Consider the following 22665-nt stretch of genomic DNA (forward strand, 5'->3'; position numbering starts at 1 on the left):
ATAAGGTTCAAAATGAGTATGGACCTAACTGGTTTGGCTCAGTGGATAGAGCATCAGCCTCCAGACTGAAGGGTCCCAGGTTCGATTCCGGTTAGGGCATGTATCTTGGTTGTGGGCACATCCGCAGTGGGGGGTGTGCAAGTGGCAGCTGATCGATGATTCTCTCTCATTGATGTTTCTCTCTCATCGATGTTTCTGTCTATCCCTTTCCCTTACTCTCTGTAAAAAAAATCAATAAAATATACTTTTTGAAAAATGAGTATTTTTTTAAAAAAAAGGACTGGAGAAACCAGTAATTACAGAAGCAATTAAAAGCTCTAGACCAGTGCTCTCAAATCTCAATAAATGTGCAATAAGCCACCTGGGAATGTTATCAGAATGCAGATTATTCTGACACAGTAGGTCTAGGTAAGTCCTGAGACCATTTCTAACAAGTTTCTAGGCAATACCAATGCTGTTGGGGGCTACACTTTGAGGAGCAGAGCTTAAGCAAACCTTCAGAGTGGACTTGCCCTAAGAGTCAGATAATAGATTTAAAAATGTTAATACCGCTGAAATCTGTTTGGCTCAGTGGATAGAGCGTTGGGCCTTCGAACTGAAAGGTCCCAGGTTCGATTCCAGTCAGGGGCATGTACATTGGTTGTGAACACATCCCTAGTGGGCGGTGTGCAGGAGGCAGCTGATGTTTCTCTCTCATCGATGTTTCTCTCTCTCTCCCTTCCTCTCTGTAAAAAAAAAAAATCAATAAAATATGTATATTTTTAAATGTTAATACCTTTCTTTCTGCAGGAATTTATACTTGAAATGTTTAGTTATTGGAAAGAAATAGAGATAAAAACAGGGAAAATGTCATGGTGGAGAAACCATTTTTCAGAACTTTGACTTGCACTAGCACAGTGGCTCGGTATTTACTGACGGATGAATGAAAACGCACTAATCACTGACCCTTGTAAACCTGAGTAAATCGACCAGGTATTTTCCTGGTTTCCATTTCAAGCTTGCAGAGGGAAGCATCAGCACTTTTTTAAACTGCGAAAAACATCTTTCAAACTAGAGCCTTTTTAATCTGACTCTAGGGTGGAGGTGGCAGCAGATGGTGGAGAAAATATGAAATGATGAAGCTACCGAATTTCTAATTCAACAAAAAGGTAAACTACCAATTGTTTATAGTCCTCAGTGATTTTTATTATTTTTATTGAATTCAGAGAGGAAGGGAGAGGGAGAGAAAGATAGAAACATCAATGATGAGAATAATTGATTGGCTGCCTCCTACACACCTCACACTGGGGATGTGCCCACAACCCAGACATGTGCCCTTGACTGGAATCAAACCCGGGATCTTTCAGTCTGCAAGCCAACGCTCTATCCACTGAGCCACACCAGGTAAGGTTAGACCTCAATTATTTATTTTATTCTTTTTCTTTCTTTATTTTAATAAATCTTTTTTAAAAATATAAATTTTATTGATTTTTTTACAGAGAGGAGGAGAGACGGATAGAGAGCTAGAAAAGTCAATGAGAGAGAAACATCGACCAGCTGCCTCTTGCACACCCCCTACTGGGGATGTGCCCGCAACCAATGTACATGCCCTTGACCAGAATCGAACCTGGGACCTTTCAGTCCGCAGACTGACGCTCTACCACTGAGCCAAACCGGTTTTGGCTATTTTAATAAATCTTTACTGTTCAGATTACTACAATTGTTTCTCCTCCACCCCCCCTCAATTATTTTATCATAATAATCCCTCATATCCTTCAATACTTTTCTTTTTACAAGGTTAATTTTTCACTCCTAAGCTAGTATGGTTTTTACAAAAATACTATGTTCTTCAAAGATAGTACAAATGGTTAGTAAGGACAGGAAAAGATGCTCAACATCATTAGACATTAGGGAAATGGGAATTAAAACCACAATAAAAATCTACTTCACACTCACTAAGACATCGTTAATGGAAAACAGTAAAAGTCACCAGGGAGGTAGAGAAATTGGAACGAATACTGAAATTGGGAATGCCAAAGGGTTCAATCACTTGGAAAAAATTGGGCAATTCCTCAAAACGTTCACCATAAAGCGGCCGTATGACCCAGAAATTCTACTCCTAGGTATAAAATCAAGAGGAATGAAAAACACACGTCCACATAAAAACTTGCAGTACATGGCCCTAGCTGGATTGGCTCAGTGGTTAGAGCACTGGTTTGTAGACAGGAGGGTCCCAGGTTTGATTCCGGTCAAGAGCACGTGCCCGGGTTGCAGGCTCCATCTCCAGTATGGGGTGTGCAGGAGGCAGTCGATCAATGATTCTCTCATCATTGATGTTTCAATCATTGATGTTTCAGTCAGGGTCTCCTTGAGGCACCCCGGTCACTTACAGAGAGCCCAGAGAACAAGGAGGTGTCACAAAATGGCATAGAGCCCTAACCGGTGTGGCTCAGTGGATAGAGCATCAGCCTGTGGACTGAAGGGTCCCGGGTTCGATTCCAGTCAAGGGCATGTACCTTGGTTGCAGGCACATCCCCAGGAGGGGGTGTGCAGGGGGCAGCTGATCGATGTTTCTCTCTCAACCATGTTTCTAGCTCTCTATCCCTCTCCCTTCCTCTCTGTAAAAAATCAATAAAATATATTTAAAAACAAAACAAAAACAAAATGGCATAGAAATGCCAGGGTCCGGAAAGGGGTCAGGGAGAGCGGGAAAGCGGTCGGCGTGTGAGGGTCACGCGTGGTGAGGGAGCCCGAGGTGGTCGGCGGAGAGGAGGGGAGCCTGGGGGTCGGGAGGAAGGGGACGCGGTGCCCCGGAGGGACGTGACGCAGCCGGGCCGCACTCACGAAGCGCTGGTAGAAGCGGACCAGCCGCGGCTTCCCGTGGTTGTTGAAAACCAGAATCGCCTGAATCATCTCTGCCGGCCGTCACGCTCCTTTCGAGCTGCCTGCTGTCTCCAGAAAACATCAACTTCCGCCACAACTCCGGCACTTCCGGTGGGTGCGCCTTTGAAAAGCGGCCGGCGGAAACTCCCCCCCATGCTGCGCCTGAGGGCCGGACCGCGAAGAGGCCGGCTTCCGGATCGCGGAGGAGCCAGGACCCGCTGCAGGCCCGCGGGGATAGGGATCTGGGGGGGCCACGAGACCCCGAGGCTGGGAGGGTTGTCTCCTCGGCCAGCCTGGCCGGGACGCGAGTCTGGATCTGTGTTCTTTGCCCAGACCGACCGCTCGCCTCACTGATCACGTGGGAGAAGCAGGTTCCCACGCAGGAACGCCTGCGCGAAGTGGCGGAGGCCTCCCTCTCTTCCCATCCACATCCCGACATCATGTCCTGCTTGCCCTCTATGAGATACAGGCTAATTTAGCCTTTTCCCAGTTGGAGCGCGTTAAGATCTTTTTCTTTCTTTCCTCCTTTCTCTTTCTTTTTTTCTTTTCTTTTCTTTCTTGATTTCTTTTCTTCTTTCTTTCTTTCCTCCTCTTTCCTCCTTTCCTTCCTCCTTTTCTTCTTTCTTTCCTCCTTCCCTTCCCTTTGATTCCCTTCCCTTCCTTTCCCTTTTCTATCCTTTCCTTTCTTTTCTTTCTTGGATTCCATCCATAGTAGATATGAATTGTGGAATCAAGAGATCGCTAATGCAATCCCATTGAAAAGGTACCGGCGACCCCATATTGATAAATTTTTTTTATTTTTTTTTTACGTTTAATGACAGCACCTTCTTAGGCTACAGATGGAGGTGCAAACTGGGTCATTTATACAAATGACTGGGAATGTTTCAAACACCTTTAAAATGTATTCGCCTGGCCCTCACAAGCTGTATGGGCGTGCAGGAGGCAGCTGATCAATGATTTTAAAATGTTTAAAAAAAAATAACATTAGACCCAACAAATGAATGTTTCTCTGTTTCTCAAAATCGATCAATACCTTTTCTAAAATAAATATGTATTACTCTCTAGCCTAAACTGGTTTGGCTCAGTGGATAGAGCGTCGGCTTGTGGACTGAAGGGTTCCAGGTTCGATTCCGGTCAAGGGCATGGACCTTGGTTGTAGGCACGTCCCCCAGTGGAGGGTGTGCAAGAAACGGCTGATTGATGTTTCTGGCTCTCTATCCTTCTCCCTTCCTCTCTGTAAAAAAAAAAAATCAATAAAATATATTTTAAAAAATGTATTAGTCTTGTAGCCAAGGTTGTTTAATTCAAAAAAATCCAAAAGGCAGTAATATGCTCTGAAACTTAACAAAATGTTTTCAATGTTGAGAGGAGTACCAAAGAAAATTCTAAAAGAATGAGGGGACTTAGCTCTGCCAACTATCAAAACCTACTGTGATAGTCACATTGTCACTATAGCAAACCCACTGAAATATAATGGCTAATTGAAATATGAAATAATTTACTATGTGATGTAGGAGAAATGATAACCTGACAGTGGGGGGAAATGCAATAAATATGTTGGCATAACTGGTTAGCAATTTGAAATTAAGCAATTTCGTTATCTCACTTCATATCCTTCTAAAATTAAAGTTTAGTAAAGTGGTTTAGAGACAAATATAAAACTAGATAATAACTAAAAATGGAGGAAAATGAAGTTGCGTAACAGCTGAAAAGAATATCTTAGAAGCGATAAAAACCACAAGTCATCAGCTCTATATAAAGACTTTATATTTGTAAAACCAATTTTTAAATGTGGGAACAAATAAAAATGGAAAAGTTGTTAAAATCATGGCCAAGGAGCTGCCTCCTTAGCGCAGTAGGCAGCGTGTCAGTCTCATAAAATATGGCAAATGGTTATATTTTAAAACAGAAATAGCTGTGATAAACCGAAAAGAGTTACTCCCTTAGTAGATAAATGGGCAAAGAAACTGAAAAACAAAAGAGGAAACACATCTAGGAAATGAAAATGTTTAAGCTCGCTATTAATGGGGGAAAGGCTAATTAAAATAAAGTATTAACTTTAAAATTAAAGTATTTTCACCTTATTAAATACAATTTTTAAAAGTGTTAGCAGCCAGAACCGATTTGGCTCAGTGGATAGAGCATTGGCCTGCGGACTGAAGGGTCCCAGGTTTGGTTCTGGTCAAGGGCATGTGCCTTGGCTGCGGGCACATCCCCAGTGGGGAGTGTGCAGGAGGCAGCTGATTAATATTTCTCTCTCATCGATGTTTCTAACTCTCTATCCCTTCCTCTGTAAAAAAATCAATTAAAAAATACACATATATATATCTTTAAAAAGGAACCAAAGAATTACCCCAAAATTGGACAACGATAGAGCTATTAAATGGTAGCCGATCTTAAAAAAATAATAATAATGGTTATGAAAACTCAGTAGCAATATGGAAAGTGATTATATAACGATGGAAAAAGGATAATCTCATAAACTGATGAACAAAAATAGACCCAGAGACAAAGAAACCTGGAACAGACTGTCAAACCTCAGAGGGAAGGCAGGGAGAGATCAACCACTGAACTTGGGTGCATATATGCATAACCCATGGACACAGAATAGGGTGGTGAAGGCCTGGGGGGACAGGGGCAGGAGAGGGCAATGGAGGGAAAAGGGGACATATAAACAATATGTCTTTTTAATCTTTCAACAATAAAGATTAAAAAAAAAAAATGCCCAGCCAGTGTGGCTCAGTGGTTGAGCATCAACCTAGGAACCCGGAGGTCACCAGTTTGATTCCCAGTCAGGGCACGTGCCCAGGTTTTGGGCTCCATCCCTCGTGCAGGAGGCAGCATCATCACTGATGTTTCTATCTCTCTCTCCCTCTCCCTTCCTCTCTGAAATAAAAAAATAAAATAAAAATGTTTTGTTTAAAAAAGAAAAAGGGAAGGGGGGGCGGGGGGGGGAAGGTGCTATCAAAAACGTGGCCTGGCAGAGTGTGTCTGAGAGGTGAGGACCAGCCAGCCACACCTGGGCACAGCATCCCCAGACAAGCAGACAGAGAGGCCAGGAAGCAGGACCCCCCCAAGGTGGCGGAGACACAGAGGAGGAAGAGAGAACTGGCAGCTTCAGGAGAGAAAAGGGCACCAGGGACAGGAGGCCTGAGCAGCAGAGCAGAGGCCCTGGCCCAGAGCACCAGGGAGGACAGGTGAGGGAAGAACCGGGAGAATCCCAGGGCAGAGGGAGTAGCTGTCAGCTTCTCTTCCTCCGGGCCGCTTTGCATATACAAGGGGGATGTTTCCGAATTCTGCACCGAGACCAAGCCCAGTTCCTCTGACCGCGCTGGGGCTGGGGCACTCACTCACCACCTGCCTGCAGAGACACAGCTGCCCTCAGGCCGTGGCTGTCAAAAAAACTAGGAGGCTACAGCGGCCCTGATGCTAAGGGTGTGGCTGTTGGATTTGGTCTCAGCACGGCTTGTTCAGAGCGAGGAAGGCCTCTGGCGACCTCCTGGTTCCTAGGTTGATGCTCAACCACTGAGCCACACCAGCCAGGCATTTTTTTTTTTTTTTTAATCTCCTTGAACTGCAGAAGGGAAGTCGATGGCAGAAATTCTCAGCGTCGGTGAGCCCTGGGGTTACGCCTTCTTCCAGAAACCTCAGTCGTCCTGGGGATAAAGCAAAGAGACGTGAAGTGAGCACATATTTTAAATATATATATTTTATTGATTTTTTCACAGAGAGGAAGGGAGAGGAAGAGAGAATTAGAAACATCGATGAGAGAAAGACCCATCAGCTGCCTCCTGCACACCCCGCACTGGAGATGTGCCCGCAACCAAGGTACATGCCCTTGATGGTAATTGAACCTGGGACCCTTCAGTCTGCAGGCTGATGCTCTATCCACAGAGCCAAACTGGCTAGGACTCAGCCTCACCTCTTTAGAGGTGGCCCAGGGCGTCAGCTGACATCTCCAATTGTTTCTCTGTCCAAGACTTACTTACTTTATTTTTTAATGTATTTTTATTAATTTCAGAGAGAAAAGGGGAAGGAGAGAGAGAAACATTAACGATGAGAGAGAATCATTGATCAGCTGCCTCTTGCACACCCTACACTGGGAATGGAGCCCATAACCCAAGCAAGTGCCCTGACCGGGAATCGAACCGTGACCTCCTGGTTCATAGGTCGATGCTCAACCATTGAGCGACACCAGCCGGGCCAAGACTCACTTTATCAAGACAAATGGAAATCCAGACCCTCTCGTCCACCTGTGGTCTGTTTTCTCCGACAAAGGCTGTCATCTCCATCACCGAGACAAACAGCCCAGTTTTTCTGTGACTCTGTTTCTGAATGCTCCATTTGGGGCGTTTGACATCAATTCAGATCTTCAGGTGAAATACACTTCCGCCAAAACAAATAGTAAGCGGTGAGTAGGTTGAGGTCAACTAGAGGGCTGACCATTGGCAAACAAACAAAGAAAAAAACAACAACCGCTGAGCACCCAGTTAGCCATTTCCTAGCCGCTCTGGGCAGAGCGCCCAGAACAGAGAAAGGAAATATGCATTCCTTGCTTGGCTGCCTCCGCCTGGCTGATGGTAGTCGCTGGGTGTGACAGTGTTTGCAGACTTGCTCTGAAGTCACACGGTCCCTTCTACTGTCCATTCTCTGTGTCCCGCTTTTTTTTTTTTTTTTTTTAATTGATTTCAGAGAGGAAGGGAGAGGGAGTGAGAGAGAAACATCAATGATGAGAATCATGGATCAGCTGCCTCCTGCATGCCCTCCACTGGGGATCGAGCCCACAACCCAGGCTGTCCCTTGCTTTTATACATCTCTGGGGATTTCTTGTAAATGGGCACAGTTCAGACCCACCAAAAAGAAAGATCCCAGGACCTAACCGGTGTGGCTCAGTGGATAGAGCACTGGCCTGTGGACTGAAGGGTCCCAGGTTTGATTCTGGTCAAGGGCACGGTTCTGGGTTGCAGGCTCCTCCCTGGCCTGGGCCCTGGTAGGGGCGCATGCAGGAGCAACCAATCAAGACGTCTCTCTGACATCGATATTTCTCTGTCTTTCTCGCCCTCTTCCACTCTCTCTAGAAATCAATGGGAAAACATCCTCAGGTGAGGAGAAAAAAGACAAAAGAAAAAAAGGAAGGTCCCAGGTTGTCCGCCTTCACACCTTGAAGAATTTTCCCGATGCAACACACCCTCAGGAAGGCCACGGAGTTCCAACAAGGCTGGAGGGTCAAGTCCACACTGCTGTCTCCTTGTCCTACACACAACTACCGCTGGTACGGACAAAGCTCCTGCCAAGCCCAGCCAGCCCAGCCGGTGTGGCTCAGTGGTTGAGCGCTGACCCAGGAACCAAGAGGTCCCAGTTGCATTCCCGGTCGGGGAACATGCCTGGGTTGTGGGCTGGATTCCCAGTAGGGGGCGTGCAGGAGGCAGCCGATCCATGATTCTCTCTCTCTATCATTGATGTTTTTCTCTCTCCCTCGCCCTTCCTCTCTAAAAAGCAATAATATATATATATATATATATATATATATATATATATATATATATATATATGTTAAAAACAGCCCTAACCGGTTTGGCTCAGTGGATAGAGTGTCAGCCTGCAGACTGAAGGGTCCCAGGTTCGATTCTGGTCAAGGGCATGTACCTTGATTGTGGGCACATCCCCAGTGGGGAGTGTGCAGGAGGCAGCTGATCGATGATTCTCACTCATCGATGTTTCTAACTCTCTATCCCTCTCTCTTCCTCTCTATGAAAAATCAATAAAATATATTTTAAAAAAAATATTAAAAACGCACAACTCCTGCCAAGAGGTAAACCACTCCATCGCCAGGTCCACGGTCGTTGCCCCTGACCTACCCACTCCGCATCCTCCGCCCCGTCCCCCTGCTCTCGGGTCTCCGCCTTGGCCCCTTCGGAAGGCTTCCGGGCCATGATGTTGTCGGTCCATGACGCGCCCGTCTTCGCGTCGCCAGCGAAATTGCACTTGGTCACTGTTCCAGCCTCGAGTTTGGCTAACGAATCTGCGAGAAGGAAGGAAGCTGAGTGGCCTCTCTTCCTGGGGTGGGAACCCACTGGGGGGCTGGCCCCATTCTCCGGGGGTCCCTGTAGCCGGGGCGTGAGCCATTGTTCTCTGCAGGCCTGGGGGTGGACCTCAGAGAGACCGTGGATGGGACCCCCAAGGCCCCAGCTACCCTGTTTCCCCGAAAATAAGACAGTGTCTTAGATTAATTTTTGCTCCCAAAGATGCGCTAGGTCTTATGTTCAGGGGATGCCTTATTTTTCCACAAAGAAGAATACGGCGCACATTTATTGTTAAATGAACATAAAGGAAATCTATTACCTGTCTACGGTACGGCAGTACGGTCGTTGTCAACACAAACCAGACAAACTGTGAATCCTACAGTATCAAGAATTGACTCATTCATTCAATGACAATCACGTCATCATCTTCTGGAACATCATCCTAACAATCCAATTCCTGAATTTCCCGGTGAATTTCTTGTGACTCCATTTCTTTCAGAATCAGGGGGCCAAATCTCTCATGGTTAGCCTGGAGGGGGGGGGGCTTATTTTCGGGGGGGATGCCTTATATTTCACTCAGAAGGAAACCCATCAGTAGGTCTTATTTTCAGAGGATGCCTTATTTTCGGGGAAACGCGGTAGGAATGGGCACCCACAGGTACCATGGGACTGGACAGCATCCCACAATCCAGGGTGTCCAGGGCCTCAGGGCACGGCCCTGGAATTTAGGGATGTTTCTCAAAGGGTCTTGTCCCCCAGAGGCCAGACCTGGCTGCTCCCAGATCTCCAAGCAGGAGGGTTTGGGGCGGGGGGGGGGGGGGGGCCCAGGCCAAATGGGAACACGAGGGCTGCACTGCTCACCCAGGAAGGGGCCGTCGCCTCGGGTTTTCAGCCGAATCCCGGCCCCCAGCTCCAGCTCCAGGGCCTCCATCTCGGACTCGGGCACCCAGAAGGCCACGGTCTGCTCGGGCGTGAGGCTCTGGGTCAGAGCCAGCAGCTCCGGCTTATTCACCAGCTCCTTCAGGGCCTCGGGCGTGAGTCTGTCCGTGTCCCCCTTGGCGTCCACCTCTGCAGGCACACAGCACAAGAGGATGGATTGTTCCCGCTGTGGGACCAGCACGAGGGGCCCTAGACGGTGCGGCTCAGTGGATAGAGCATCGGCCTGCCGACCAATGGATCCCGGGCTCAATTCCAGGCAAGGGCATGTGCCTCCGTGGCAAGCTCCTTCCTGGCCCCATGCAGGAGGCAACCAGTCAATGTGTTCCTCCCACATCGATGTTTCTCTCTGTCTTTCCCTCTCTCTTCCACTCTCCCTAAAAATCAATGGAAAAATATTCTCGAGTGAGATTAAAAAACAAATAAATTAGCCCTAACCGGGGTGGTTCAGTGGATAGAGCGTCGGCCTGCGGACTGAAAGGTCCCAGGTTCGATTCCGGTCAAGGGCATGGACCTTGGTTGCGGGCACATCCCCAGTAGGGGGTGTGCAAGAGACAGCGGATCGATGATTCTCTCTCATTGATGTTTCTAACTCTCTATCCCTCTCTCTTCCTCTCTGTAAAAAAAATCAATAAAATATATTTTTTTAAAAAGAAAAGAAAAGAATTTTCATTCACCAGGCCTCTAGTAAAAAAATTGTTCAGCCGAAACCGGTTTGGCTCAGTGGATAGAGCGTCGGCCTTTGGACTCAAGGGACCCGGGTTCGATTCTGGTCAAGGGCATGTACTCTGGTTGTGGACACAACCCCGGTAGGGGGTGTGCAAGAGGCAGCAGATCGATGTTTCTCTCTCATCGATGTTTCTGACTTTCTATCCCTCTCCCTTCCTCTCTGTAAAAAAAATCAATAAAATACATTAAAAAAAAATAATAATAAATAAATAAATAAATAAAAATGTTCAGCCCTAACCGGTTTGGCTCAGTGGGTAGAGCATCAGCCTTTGGACTGAAGGGCCCCGGGTTCAATGCCAGTCAAGGGCACGTACAGGCAGCAGGCTTGATTCCCGGTCCTGGCTGGGGCACAAACGGGAGTCAGCCAATCACTGTGTCTCTCTCACATCGATGTTTCTCTCTGTCTCTGCCCCTCCTTTCCGCTCTCTAAAAATCAATGGGAAAAATATCGTCGGGTGAGGATGAACAACAACCATGCTCAGAGAATGAATGAGCTGTGGAAAGCACGGATGAACGCAATGACAGGGGGGTGGATGGATGCCGTGCAACCTCAAAACCTTCCCCTCACAGGCGTAGAGAGCAGAGGTCCCGCTACTGCCAGCACCGGGGAGGGAAACAACACCACGAAGGGCCCAAGACCCAAACGACAATTTTGGCAGCAAAGTGGAGGCACCAAGGCAGTGAGAGCCCGGAGCCAGGTTCATGGGTGATTCTGCCAGACTGAGGGGGCGGGGGAAGGGGGAGAGAGGACAGAAGCACTGGGATCATCTGCGTGAACGGGGTACAGGGTTCAGTCAGGGGCCCTCAGGCCAGACATGGGCTTTATTTTATTTTTATTTTATTTTAAATATATTTTATTTATTTTTCACAGAGAGGAAGGGAGAGGGATGGAGAGCTAGAAACATTGATGAGAGAGACACATCGACCAGCTGCCTCTTGCACACCCCCCACCAGGGATGTGCCCGCAACCAAGGTACACGCCCTTGACCGGAATCGAACCCGGGACCTTTCAGTCCGCAGGCTGACGCTCTATCCACTGAGCTAAACCGGTTTTGGCCAGACATGGGCTTTAAAGCCTATCATGCTGCCCGGCTGGCTTGGCTGGGTAGCTGAGTCGACCTATGAACCAGGAGATCCAGGTTCGATTCCCCTCAGGGCACAGATTGTGGGCTCCATCCCCCCAGTAGGGGGCATGCAGGAGGCAGCAGATCCATGATTCTCTCTCATCACTGATGTTTCTCTCTCTCTCTCTCTCCCTCTCTCTTCCTCTCTGAAATCAATAAAAATATTTATTTATTTTTAAATATATTTTATTGATTTTTTACAGAGAGGAAGGGAGAGGGATAGAGAGCTAGAAACATCGATGAGAGAGAAACATCGATCAGCCACCTCTTGCACGCCCCCTACTGGGGATGTGCCTGCAACCAAGGTACATGCCCCTGACCGGAACGGAACCCGGGACCCTTCAGTCCGCAGGCCGACGCTCTATCCACTGAGCCACACCGGTTTCGGCAATTAATATATATTTATAAAATAGAGTCAGTCGTGCTGAAAAGACCCTTTCTCGGGCCGCAGGGCCGAGGTACCTACTGTAGGACGACATGAGGAAGCCTGTGTTCACCTTCCTGGTGGCGCTGAAGTTGGGCTCGATCTCGTTGCCCTTGGGGTCGAACTTCCGGCGGTGGATGTGGCTGGGCCGGATGTACAGGACGTAGTAGCGCTCCTGGGGGGCAGGCGGAGAGTTAGGGGGCTGCTCCACTCCCCCTCCCCTACTCCCCAATACACACAGACACTCCCTGCAGCCCTCCCCAAACTCTACACCCTGGAACCCCGCCCTTGGCTCCAAAAAACATTCTAGCTGTGCAGGTCCCTGCCTACTCCAATATTGATCCATTCGTCCACCCATACGTACACCCATTCATTCATTCATTCATTCACATGTTTTGTTTTAATATATTTTTATTGATTTCAGAGAGAGGAAGGGAGAAGGAGAGAGAGATAGAAATACCAATGATAGCCGAAACCAGTTTGGCCCAGTGGATAGAGCGTCCGCCTGCGGACTGAAAGGTCCCATGTTCGATTCCAGTCAAGGGCATGTACCTTGGTTGAAGGCACATCCCTGGTGGGGGGGTGTGCAAGAGACAGCTGATCAATGATTCTCTCCCGTCGATGTCCCTCTCCCTTCTTCCCAGCTGCCTCTTGCACACCCCCCACTGGGGATGTGCCCGAAACCAAGGCACATGCCCTTGACCGGAACCGAACCTGGGACCTTTCAGTCCGCAGGCCGACGCTCTATCCACTGAGCCACACCGGTTTGGGCATCCTCACCTTTCTGCCATGAGCATCCGAGATGCTGTGCCGAGATACATCCACCAGCTCTCCCTCCAGCAGGACACCGTTTCCCCTGGATGGGATGAGAGGGAGGGATCAGCTGGCTCTGCCAGTCGTCAGGAGAGAGCCCTAGGTTCCAGGCCCAGTTCAGAGTCTGCACTGGGACTGAGGCAGCTCCTATGTGTACAAGCGGCCCCCTTCTCTGTGCTTCCCACGTGGGGCCTCCATGCCTTTGGGGGTCCCAAAGGTTGGGGTGCTGCTGAGGGGGTAGGAGGGAACCTTGTCAGGCTGCGAGGCCAAACGATGGCCCCTCCTGCGGGAAGGACTGTCACCAGGGACTCATTCTTCCCATCTGCAAAATGGGAGAGCAACAGTCATCTCACTCTGCTTCTGTGATGATGACGTAAGATCATGTATGGGACGCTGTTTGGTAAACTAATCAGTGTTTATTATGTATAAAAGAGCTTATTTTTTTTATTTAACCAAATTATAAAGGGTGTCTAAGTTGCTATAAAGTTATCTTTCCTGCTTTGGCTAGGTAGTTGGGTTGATGAGACCCGTGGTCAGCAAACTGTGGCTCGAGAGCCACATGGGGTTCTTTGGCCCCTTGAGTGTGGCTCTTCCACAGAATACCATGGCCTGGGCAAGTCTATGTTGAAGAAGTGGTGTTAGAAGAAGTTTAAGTTAAAAAAAATGTGGCTCTCCGAAGAAATTTCAATTGTTGTGCTATTGATATTTGCCTCTGTTGACTAATGAGTTTGCCGACCACTGGGTTAGACCAGTTGCAGGTTTGATTCCAGGTCCAATTGCCCTAGCTGGTTTGGCTCAGTGGATAACATCTTCAGCCTGCTGACTGAAGGGTCCCGGGTTCGATTCCAGTCAAAGGCACATGCCCAGTTTGTGGGCTTGATCCCCAGTAGGGGGCATGCAGGAGGCAGCTGGTCAATGCTTCTCTCTCATCATTGATGTTTCTGTCTCTCTCTCTCCCCTCTCCCTTCCTCTCTGAAATCAATAAAAATATTTTTTATAAAATAATCAACCAATGAATAAACAAGTGGAACAACAAATTGATGCTTATCTCTCTCAAGTCAACTAATCAATTTTTTAAAAATCTTGAGGGGTGGGATGAGGGCATGGGACAGGGGGAAGGTCAATTGGGGGGGAAAAAGGAGATATATGTACTATTATATGGAATACTTTAAACAATAAAAAAAAGAAGAAAAAGGAAAAATTAAAAGTTTTATAAATAAAAAAATAAAATAAATCTTTTATTTTTCACCTGTTTATTTTTACTTATTTATTTTTAAAGAGGAATGACGAGAGATAGTTAGAAACATCAATCAGCTGCCTCCTGCACACTCCCCACTGGGTATGTGTCCGTAACCAAGGTACATGCCCATGACTGGGAATCGAACCCGGGACCGGAATCTAGCCACTGAGCCAGACCGGATAGGGCATTTTCACCTGCTTAAAGCACTCTCACATCCCTGTTCTCATGGCTATTTTGGAGACAAAGAAGCCTAGGGTCCAGATTGCGGGGTTCCCACTGAGAAGAGCTGGGAACCCCACTTCCTGATTCCACTTTGCATGAAAGCAGAACTGAGTGTGGGTTTCCTGTTTGGGGAACCCCAAAAATGGGAGAGGCGTGGGGCAGGGGTGCAAAACCTGGCTACTGTCTGTACCTAGGTGCCTCTGTCACCCCCCCCCCCCTACCCTCAAAGGCCCGTTCCTTCCTTCTCCCAACTTCTGGGTCCCTCGGGGCAGGCCTGCGCCTCCCACATCCCACCCCCGCCCCACCCCTCGGCCCCGACACCCCTCTGGACTCTGGATCCGGTGCCAGCCGTGCCCAGGCCAGAAGGAAGGCTGGGCCAGCTGGCAAGCGGCTGCCAGGGGGAGTGGAGGGTGGAGACCGAGATCGTGAGAACCCGGCACCCACGTTGGGGCCAGGTTTGGGGGTGGAGACCCAACGCTCTCCAAGGGTTTAACCCGATCGATCCATCGATCGATCCATCGATCGGGGTGTCAGGGGGTGCGCCGCGCCTGCGTGCCAAGGGGAGGGCGCGCGGGAGGAGCTTTGGCACCGCCTGCTTTTCCTCTCACCGGCCCCAGGAGACCCCACCCGATCGGGGAGACCCCACCTGATCGGGGAGCCCCAGTAAAAGCCGGGGTGCGTGTGTGTGTGTGTGTGTGTGTGGGGGGGGGGGGGGTTACCCCTGGTGGGCGGCCGGCTCCCAGGCCCCGCGCAGCTGCGCGCTCCGCACCGCCTTGTTCCGGAGCGCGCTGTCCTGGTAGATGCGACTCATCCTCCTCGGGATCCGGACCGGGACCGGACCGGACCGGACCGGACCGGGAGCAGAGACCAGCGACTCCCGCTCCCTGCGGTTCCGGGAAGGCCGCGGCGCCCGGAGTTCCTGGGCGGGACCTAAAGGGGCCGCGCCTCATTCCCGCCCCGGGACCATGCGAGCCGGGAAGGGGCATCTGGGCAGACCCTGGGCGGGCTGGGATCCCATAGCCCTTCCTTCCTTCTTCTCTCCCTTTTCCTGTTCCTGGAGAGAGACACCCCTGCCCCAATACCCGCACAGAGAAACTGAGGCCCAGTGATCCCATAGGATCGGCTCTGGGAGAACAGAGATCCTATGGGATTGGCTCTGGAAGAAGAAATATCCTATAGGATCGGCTCTGGGAGAACAGAGATCCTATGGGATTGGCTCTGGAAGAAGAAATATCCTATAGGGGCCCTGGGAGAACAGAGATCCTATAGGATCAACTCCAGAGAATAGGAATAGAGAAAAGGGAGAAGCCTTATGGGAAGGGGAAGGGGGTAGGGGAGTTAGGGAGGGGGGCGCCGAAGCTGCTCTTGGGCCCGCCCCAGATCCCACAATGGCTTGGCTGAGGTTCCTGGGGTCTGCGACTGACTGACGCAGGGCCTAGGGTTGGGTGTCAGAGCTAGGGGGTTGGAACTCCCGCTGTGGACAAGTTCCTCAATCTCGGGAGCCTGTGATTTCTGCTCTGTGAAATGGGGTTGGGCCCCAGCCGGTGTGGCTCAGTGGGTAGAGCACCGGCTGGCCTGCAGACAGAAGGGTCCCGGGTTCGATTTCCAGTCAAGGGCACAGGCCCCGGTTGTGGGCAGGAGACAGACAGCCAATCCATGATTCTCTCTTCTCAAGGATGTTTCTCTCTCTCTCTCCCTCTCCCTTCCTTTCTGAAATCAATAAAAAAGATATATAATTTAAAAGGAGTAATAAACTCGTTCCAGAGCACAGCACTGCCCCTCTCTGTCCTCCCTTGATATTCTTGAACCCAGGCTCCCCACTGCCCTTTGTCCAAATGTCCCCTGCTAGCGTGCGCTGACACTCCAACCAACGGAGCCACCGAACAGGGCTGTAGTCGTGTGTGTGTGTGTGTGTGTGTGTGTGTGTGTGTGTGTGTGTGAATCCCTACCCGGGATGCTTTTCCATTAATTTTTTTTTTCTTTTTAGAGAGAGAGAAAGACAGAGAGAAACATCGATGTGAAAGAAACACATCGATTGGTTGCCTCCTGCACGCTCCCTGACCAGGGCCGGGGGGGCCAGGAGGAGCCTGCAACCCAGGTACATGCCCTTGACTGAATCGAACCCAGGACCTTTTGGTCCACAGGTTGACGCTCTGTCCACTGAGCCACACCGACTAGGGCTTAGCTGTTTTCTGTTTGTTGTTTTGTTTTGTTTTTTTTCTAGAGAGGATCGGAGAGGGAGGGAGAGATAATAACACCAATGATGAGAGAGAATTGTTCATCAGCTGACTCCTGCATGCTCCCACTGGGGTTTGAACCCGCCACCCGGGCATATGCCCTTGAACAGAATCAAACCCAGGTTCCTTTAATCCGCAAGCCAACACTCTATCCACTGAGCCAAACTGGCTAGGACTTTAAAAAAAAATTTTTTTTTTTAAGAGAGACACAGACAGACAGACAGACAGACATTGATCGGCTGCCTCTGCATGCCCTGCTATGGGGATTGAGCCCGCAACCTGGGCATGTGCCCTGGCCGGGAATCAAACAGGCAACCTCTTGGTGCATGGGTCGATGCTCAACCACTGAGCCACACAGGCCACGTCAGATCACATCCTAGCAGACCTGACAACGTCTGTCTCGTCCTGATAAAGTCTGGGGGTTCCAGAGCGAGAATGCCAAAGGGCCACAACTGCAGCGAATTTACACACACACACACACACACACACACGCACGCACATGCACACGCACATGCGCGCGCACACGCACACACAAACACGCACACGCACACACGGCACAGAGCCAAAGACACGCACAACAAAGGAGGCACCCGGGAGAGGAGACATCCTGTAAAAGAAGATGTCAGAATAAGAACTATACCTATCCATCACGTGGTGTCGATAAATGCAAACAGGGCAGGCCTTGTTCGGAGGAAAATCCGTGACAGGCCTTCGTATCAGGCAGCTCGTCCTGCCGCGTCACAGCCTCCCGGCCTCACAGGGCCTTGGATGTACCCTGTCCCAGCTACTCCCTGTCCCAGCTACTCCCTGTCCCAGCTACTCTCTGTCCCCGCCACTCCCTGTCCCAGCCACTCTCTGTCCCCACTACTCTCTGTCCCCGCCACTCCCTGTCCCAGCTACTCCCTGTCCCAGCTACTCTCTGTCCCCACCACTCCCTGTCCCAGCTGCTCCCTGTCCCAGCTACTCCCTGTCCCAGCTACTCCATGTCCCCGTCACTCCCTGTCCCAGCTACCCCCTGTCCCAGCTACTCCCTGTCCCAGCTACTCTCTGTCCCAGCTACTCTCTGTCCCCGCCACTCCCTGTCCCAGCTACTCCTTGTCCCAGCTACTCCCTGTCCCCACCACTCCCTGTCCCAGCTACTCCCTGTCCCAGCTACTCCCTGTCCCCGCCACTCTCTGTCCCCGCCACTCCCTGTCCCAGCTACTCTCTGTCCCCACCACTCCCTGTCCCAGCTACTCCCTGTCCTCGCCACTCCCTGTCCCAGCCACTCCACCGTGGCGACCAGCTCTGCTGGGGCTCCACTGACTGCGGGCAGAAGCCGTCCTCCACGCCTCACCGTATGGCCATGCCACCCCACCTGCCCCTTCAGACCACTGGTCCCCAGGGGGCTCCTTACAAGATCGCTCTCTGGAGAGGCCTGAGAAATTGCATCGCCTATTTTCCGGTGGCCAAAGGGACGTGATTGCTAACAGTAAGTGGGGGGTGATAACCCCTGCCATGAAGTGGCATCAGAATTACTCAGGTGTTGCTCTAGCCACATGTGTCAAACACAAGGCCCGCGGGCCAAACCCGTCCCGCCAGGCCTTGCAATGTGGCCCGCACCGCGCTTGTCATCACTGCACTCCGCTGCGTTTCCATCACAATGACAGTTTATGACTGTTCAGTAAACCATTCGGCCCGCGATTTAGGCTGGATTTTAGATTTTGGCCCCTTCTCTGATTGAGTTCGACACCCCTACTCTAGATGGTTTGGCTCAGTGGATAGAGCATCGGCCTGGGGACTAGAGGGTCCCAGGTTTGATTCCGGTCAAGGGCATGTACCTTGGTTGCGGGCACATTCTCAGTAGGGGTGTGCAAGAGGCAGCTGATGATGTTTCTAATTCTCTATCCCTCTCTCTTCCTCTCTGTAAAAAAAAAAAAAAATCAATAAAATGTAGTAAAAAAAGAAAAAAGATTCAGAGGTACCCCGATGCATTTCCTCTTTCCTAAGGTGCTGGCTTGTGCACGCAGTATTTCTGGAAGGAGGAAGAAGCAGCGGATCTCGGCGGCCGCCTCAGGGCCAGAGGCTCCTCGGGTGTGGGAAGGAGATGTATGTCTCCTAGCGTGGCTTTTTATGCTCTTTGATATTTTCTTCCCCGTGTACATGAATTACTTCTCCAATTAAAAGCTAGTTAATTTTTTAAACCGTGGAAACATCTTCATATTCGACCTCAGCTGTCATCAGAGAGATGCAAATGAAAACATCACGGAAATCGCCGAAGCCGGTTTGGCTCAGTGGTAGAGCGTCGGTCTGCGGACTGAAAGGTCCCAGGTTCGATTCCGGTCAAGGGCATGTACCTTGGTTGCGGGCACATCCCCCATAGGGGGTGTGCAAGAGGCAGCTGGTCGATGTTTCTCTCTCATTGACATTTCTAGCTCTCTATCTCTCTCCCTTTCTCTCTGTTAAAAATCAATAAAATATATTAAAAAAAAAAAGAAAGAAAAAAAAAACATCACGGAAATAGCCTTTTTTTTTTTTTTTTTGAAGGACTTCAGAATGAATAAGGCTCACAAGCTGATGAGGATATGAAAAAAATGGGCTCCAGTACTGTGTGCATGTTTCATGCACAGGAATGAGCATATATAGAAGTCATGGAGTTATCGTGAGTTCTATGTAAGTTATAAACACAAGCTAATTCTTGTTCATCTGGAAGTGCTTCTCCTAGTCCCTCCTCCCTCCCTGATTTGTCATTATATTCAGAACTAAATGCATCCCTAAAAGTTTCTTTGAAATGCTATCTTTGCCAGATCCTTTAAAATATATACATGGCTACTCTACTTGCAAATATTCCTCTTTACATGTATTTATCAATTCGAGAGAGAGAGGGAGAGGGAAAGAGAGAAACATTGATTTGTTGTTCCACTCATTTATGCATTCATTGGTTGATTCATATTATATATACATACAGTATATATATTCTTATTGATTTCAGAGAGGAAGGGAGAGGGAGAGATAGAAACAAAAATGATGATCAATTTTTATGGATCGGCTGCCTCCTGCACACCTCCCACTGGGGATGTGCCTGCAACTAAGGCACATGCCCTTGACTGGAATCGAACCCGGAATCTTTCAGTCTGCAGGCCGATGCTCTATCCACTGAGCCAAACACCGCTTTCGGTGCATATTAGCCTTTTATTATACAGGACACTAATGTTCATTCATTCATTCGTTCATTCATTCTCCTATCTCCTACCCACTAGGAAGGGATATGTGTGTGTGTGTGTGTGTGTGTGTGTGTGTGTGCATGCACATGTATTCTAACAGGGAGAGTTCCACCTTCATCCTCTCCAGTGGAAAGTCAACAGACAGTGACTCAATCCGAGAAACCAAGACGGGGCGATGCGTGCGCGCGGGTGAGAGATGAAGGAGAGAAGAGGCGCAGGGCCCGCCGAAGGAGGGAAAGTGGTTTCCGCTGCGGAGGGGGAAATGGCTGGGGAGGCGGAGGAGACGCTGTTTCTCATAACCAGACTTCCACGGTGATGGGGCTCTCACGGTAAGCGCACACGTGACACCGAGAAAAGGCGACAACAGGAGGGTGACCACCAGCACAACAGAGATAGGATCTCGAGCGTGCAAACCATCATGGGGGGGGCGGGGGAGAGGCGGGGGAGAATACAGAAATGTGATTAATCCAACAAATGGTAGGAAAAGAAACGGAAACAATAATGGAAAGAAGTATATCAGAGCCCTAACCGGTTTTGGCAAGGGTATTTTTTCAATTGCTTTTCCGAGAGAGTGGAAGAGAGGGGAAGAGGGGGTTGAGAGAGAGAGAGAGAGAGAGAGAGAGAGAGAGAGAGAGAGAGAGAGAGAAACATTGATGTGAGACACAGACAGATCGACTGTTTACCTCCCCCGACACGTGTCCCAGTGGGAACAAGGAGTTAATCCCCAACCCAGGGACATGCCCTGGACCGGGAATCGAACCCGAGACCCTTCGGTCCTCAGGCCACTGGCCAGGATGAAAAAGAAGAAAATTTAAAAAAAATAAACCTTCCTCCCTAAGTAACTAGAAAAAGAGCAGGTTAAACTCAACATCAGCAGAAAGAAATAAGAGCAGAGATCAATAAAACAGGAAACAGGCAAATGTTCGAGAGAAATCAATGAGGCCGAGAGCTGGTTCTGTGAAAAGGTCAATAAAATCGATCAGCCTTAAATAGACCGGGGAAGGAAAAAAAAGAAAGGAAGATGCAAATTGCCAATACGTTTTGATTTAAGTTTGTTTTATTCCATGTTAAACGTACACAAAGCTCTAGAGTCAGAGCTGCAAAGCCGGGTACATTCAGAAAGTCTGACCTCTATTCCTGTCCCTTTTACACTCAGTCCTTCCTCTCCTGGAGGTATTCTTTTCCTTTTCTTTTTAAAAATATATTTGTGCCGAAACCGGTGTGGCTCAGTGGAGAGAGTGTCGGCCTACGGACTGAAAGGTCCCAGGTTCGATTCTGGTCAAGGGCATGTACCCTGGTTGTGGGCACATCCCCAGTAGGGGGTGTGCAAGAGGCAGCTGATGGATGTTTCTCTCTCATCGATGTTTCTAAATCTCTATCCCTCTCTCTTCTTCTCTGTAAAAAAAAAAAAAAAAAAAAAAAATCGATAAAATATTTAAAAATAAATAAATAAATAAAATTAAAATATATTTGTATTGATTTCAGAGAGGAAGGGAGAGGGAGAGAGAGAGAGACATCAATAATGAGAGGGAGCCGAAACCAGTTTGGCTCAGTGGTAGAGCGTCAGTCTGCGGACTGAAAGGTCCCAGGTTCAATTCTGGTCAAGGGCATGTACATTGGTTGCGGGCACATCCCCGGTAGGGGGTGTGCAAGAGGCAGCTGGCCGATGTTTCTCTCTCATCGACGTTTCTAGCTCTCTATCTCTCTCCCTTCCTCTCTGTAAAAAATCAATAAAATATATTTAAAAAAAATTTTTTTCTGTGGCTTATCCATTTCCTATTTGTGTATATGAAAACACACATAGACTGAATACATTTGCAGCATTGTTTTAAGGAATGTAAAGATTGTCAGAAGGGGGTGATCTAACAGTCTCGGGAGGATAGCCGTGTTCAGATATAATCGATACATCCAAACAAAAGCTTTTAGTGGAATTCAAGAAACGCAGGCAAGAAGTGTGTTCAATAATAGATCAATGAGTCTGGTTCCCGTCCACAAATAATGGTGGAGAATATCAACGAAGCTTCTCCGGACTCTGCAGCAGCGAGTCCCGCCTTTTTGTGGACTCTGAGGGACAAAACACCTTCTTCCCTTCTACTCTCTCTCTAAAAAAAAATATCGAAGGTTGGACATGCCCCAAGGGCTCCTGGACTGTGAGATCCCACTGGGGATCGAGCCAGCAACCTGGGCATGTGCCCTTGATGGGAATCGCACCTGGGACCCTTCAGTCCGCAGGTCTCTGCTCTAACCACTGAGCAACACCGGCTAGGGCAACAACAACAACAACAACAACAAAAAGTTTTGAAAAGAGGAGTATTTACCAGCAAGGAAACATATTCCCCCCAAAGTATCATAAAGTGGAAAAAAGGTTTGCCAAACTACTTAAGTGGCATCGCCTTCATGTTACTGGAGAAGTATATATATTTACACACATGGTGTTATATAAATTAAATGATCTGAAGTGATAGAAAGCAAGGTAACCCGGATGTTAGTTAGTCCCGGATGCCATTGCCAGTGTTTTATATTTGGTTTGCTTGTGCCTGTGCGTTTTCTGACTTTTTCTGTAAATAAGCCTTTATTGCTTTTCTAATAAGAAATGAAGTCATGGCACAGTATTGGCCTGGCGATACACGAACAGATCAATAGAACAGCACAGAAAACAGGACAGAAAAGAGTCCATAGGAATAAGAATTCGGTGTGTGATAAAGGTGGGATTTCACATCAACAGGGAGAAGATGGGTAAGCAGATCCATCTCGCTGGCTCGGCTGGCTAACAGTGGGGAAGATCAAGTACCATCAGGCCCTCAATAAGCCCCCGTGTTATTTGAAGGCAAACGAAGAAAACTAGGTCTCCC

At 48.9% G+C, this 22665-nt stretch overlaps 2 protein-coding genes across 4 annotated transcripts in view; both read right to left on the reverse strand.

The window, feature by feature from the left end:
- Positions 1-2979, reverse strand: part of LOC118706304 (AP-3 complex subunit sigma-2) — a 28180-nt gene extending 25201 nt beyond the window's left edge. For all 3 annotated transcript variants that reach the window (XM_036415538.2, XM_036415539.2, XM_036415536.2), the window contains exon 1: positions 2824-2979. In XM_036415538.2, the coding sequence (XP_036271431.1) occupies positions 2824-2892 (69 nt within the window). In that variant the 5' untranslated portion in view covers positions 2893-2979. The remainder of the gene's footprint in view (positions 1-2823) is intronic.
- A 2821-nt stretch (positions 2980-5800) lies between these two features.
- ARPIN (actin related protein 2/3 complex inhibitor) lies at positions 5801-15294 on the reverse strand. The gene is made up of 6 exons (XM_036415534.2): positions 15093-15294; positions 12879-12954; positions 12141-12273; positions 9747-9953; positions 8721-8884; positions 5801-6518 (listed from the first exon to the last, which is right to left on the reverse strand). Exons 1-6 carry the CDS (start codon positions 15182-15184, stop codon positions 6510-6512), a joined length of 681 nt encoding a protein of 226 aa, XP_036271427.1. The 5' UTR covers positions 15185-15294; the 3' UTR covers positions 5801-6509.
- Between the last annotated feature and the right edge of the window lie 7371 nt (positions 15295-22665).

Source organism: Pipistrellus kuhlii, unplaced genomic scaffold (assembly GCF_014108245.1).
Source record: "Pipistrellus kuhlii isolate mPipKuh1 unplaced genomic scaffold, mPipKuh1.p scaffold_m20_p_50, whole genome shotgun sequence".
Classification (NCBI taxonomy): domain Eukaryota; kingdom Metazoa; phylum Chordata; class Mammalia; order Chiroptera; family Vespertilionidae; genus Pipistrellus; species Pipistrellus kuhlii.

Excerpts from the sequence above, each read along its gene's own strand:
- ARPIN (XM_036415534.2), bottom strand. The coding sequence starts at position 15,184 with ATGAGTCGCATCTACCAGGACAGCGCGCTCCGGAACAAGGCGGTGCGG. Across the intron at positions 9,954-12,140 it reads CTTCCTCATGTCGTCCTACA|AGGTGGACGCCAAGGGGGAC; the intron begins GTAGGTACCTCG and ends GTGTGCCTGCAG. Across the intron at positions 8,885-9,746 it reads AGGCGACGGCCCCTTCCTGG|ATTCGTTAGCCAAACTCGAG; the intron begins GTGAGCAGTGCA and ends TCCTTCTCGCAG.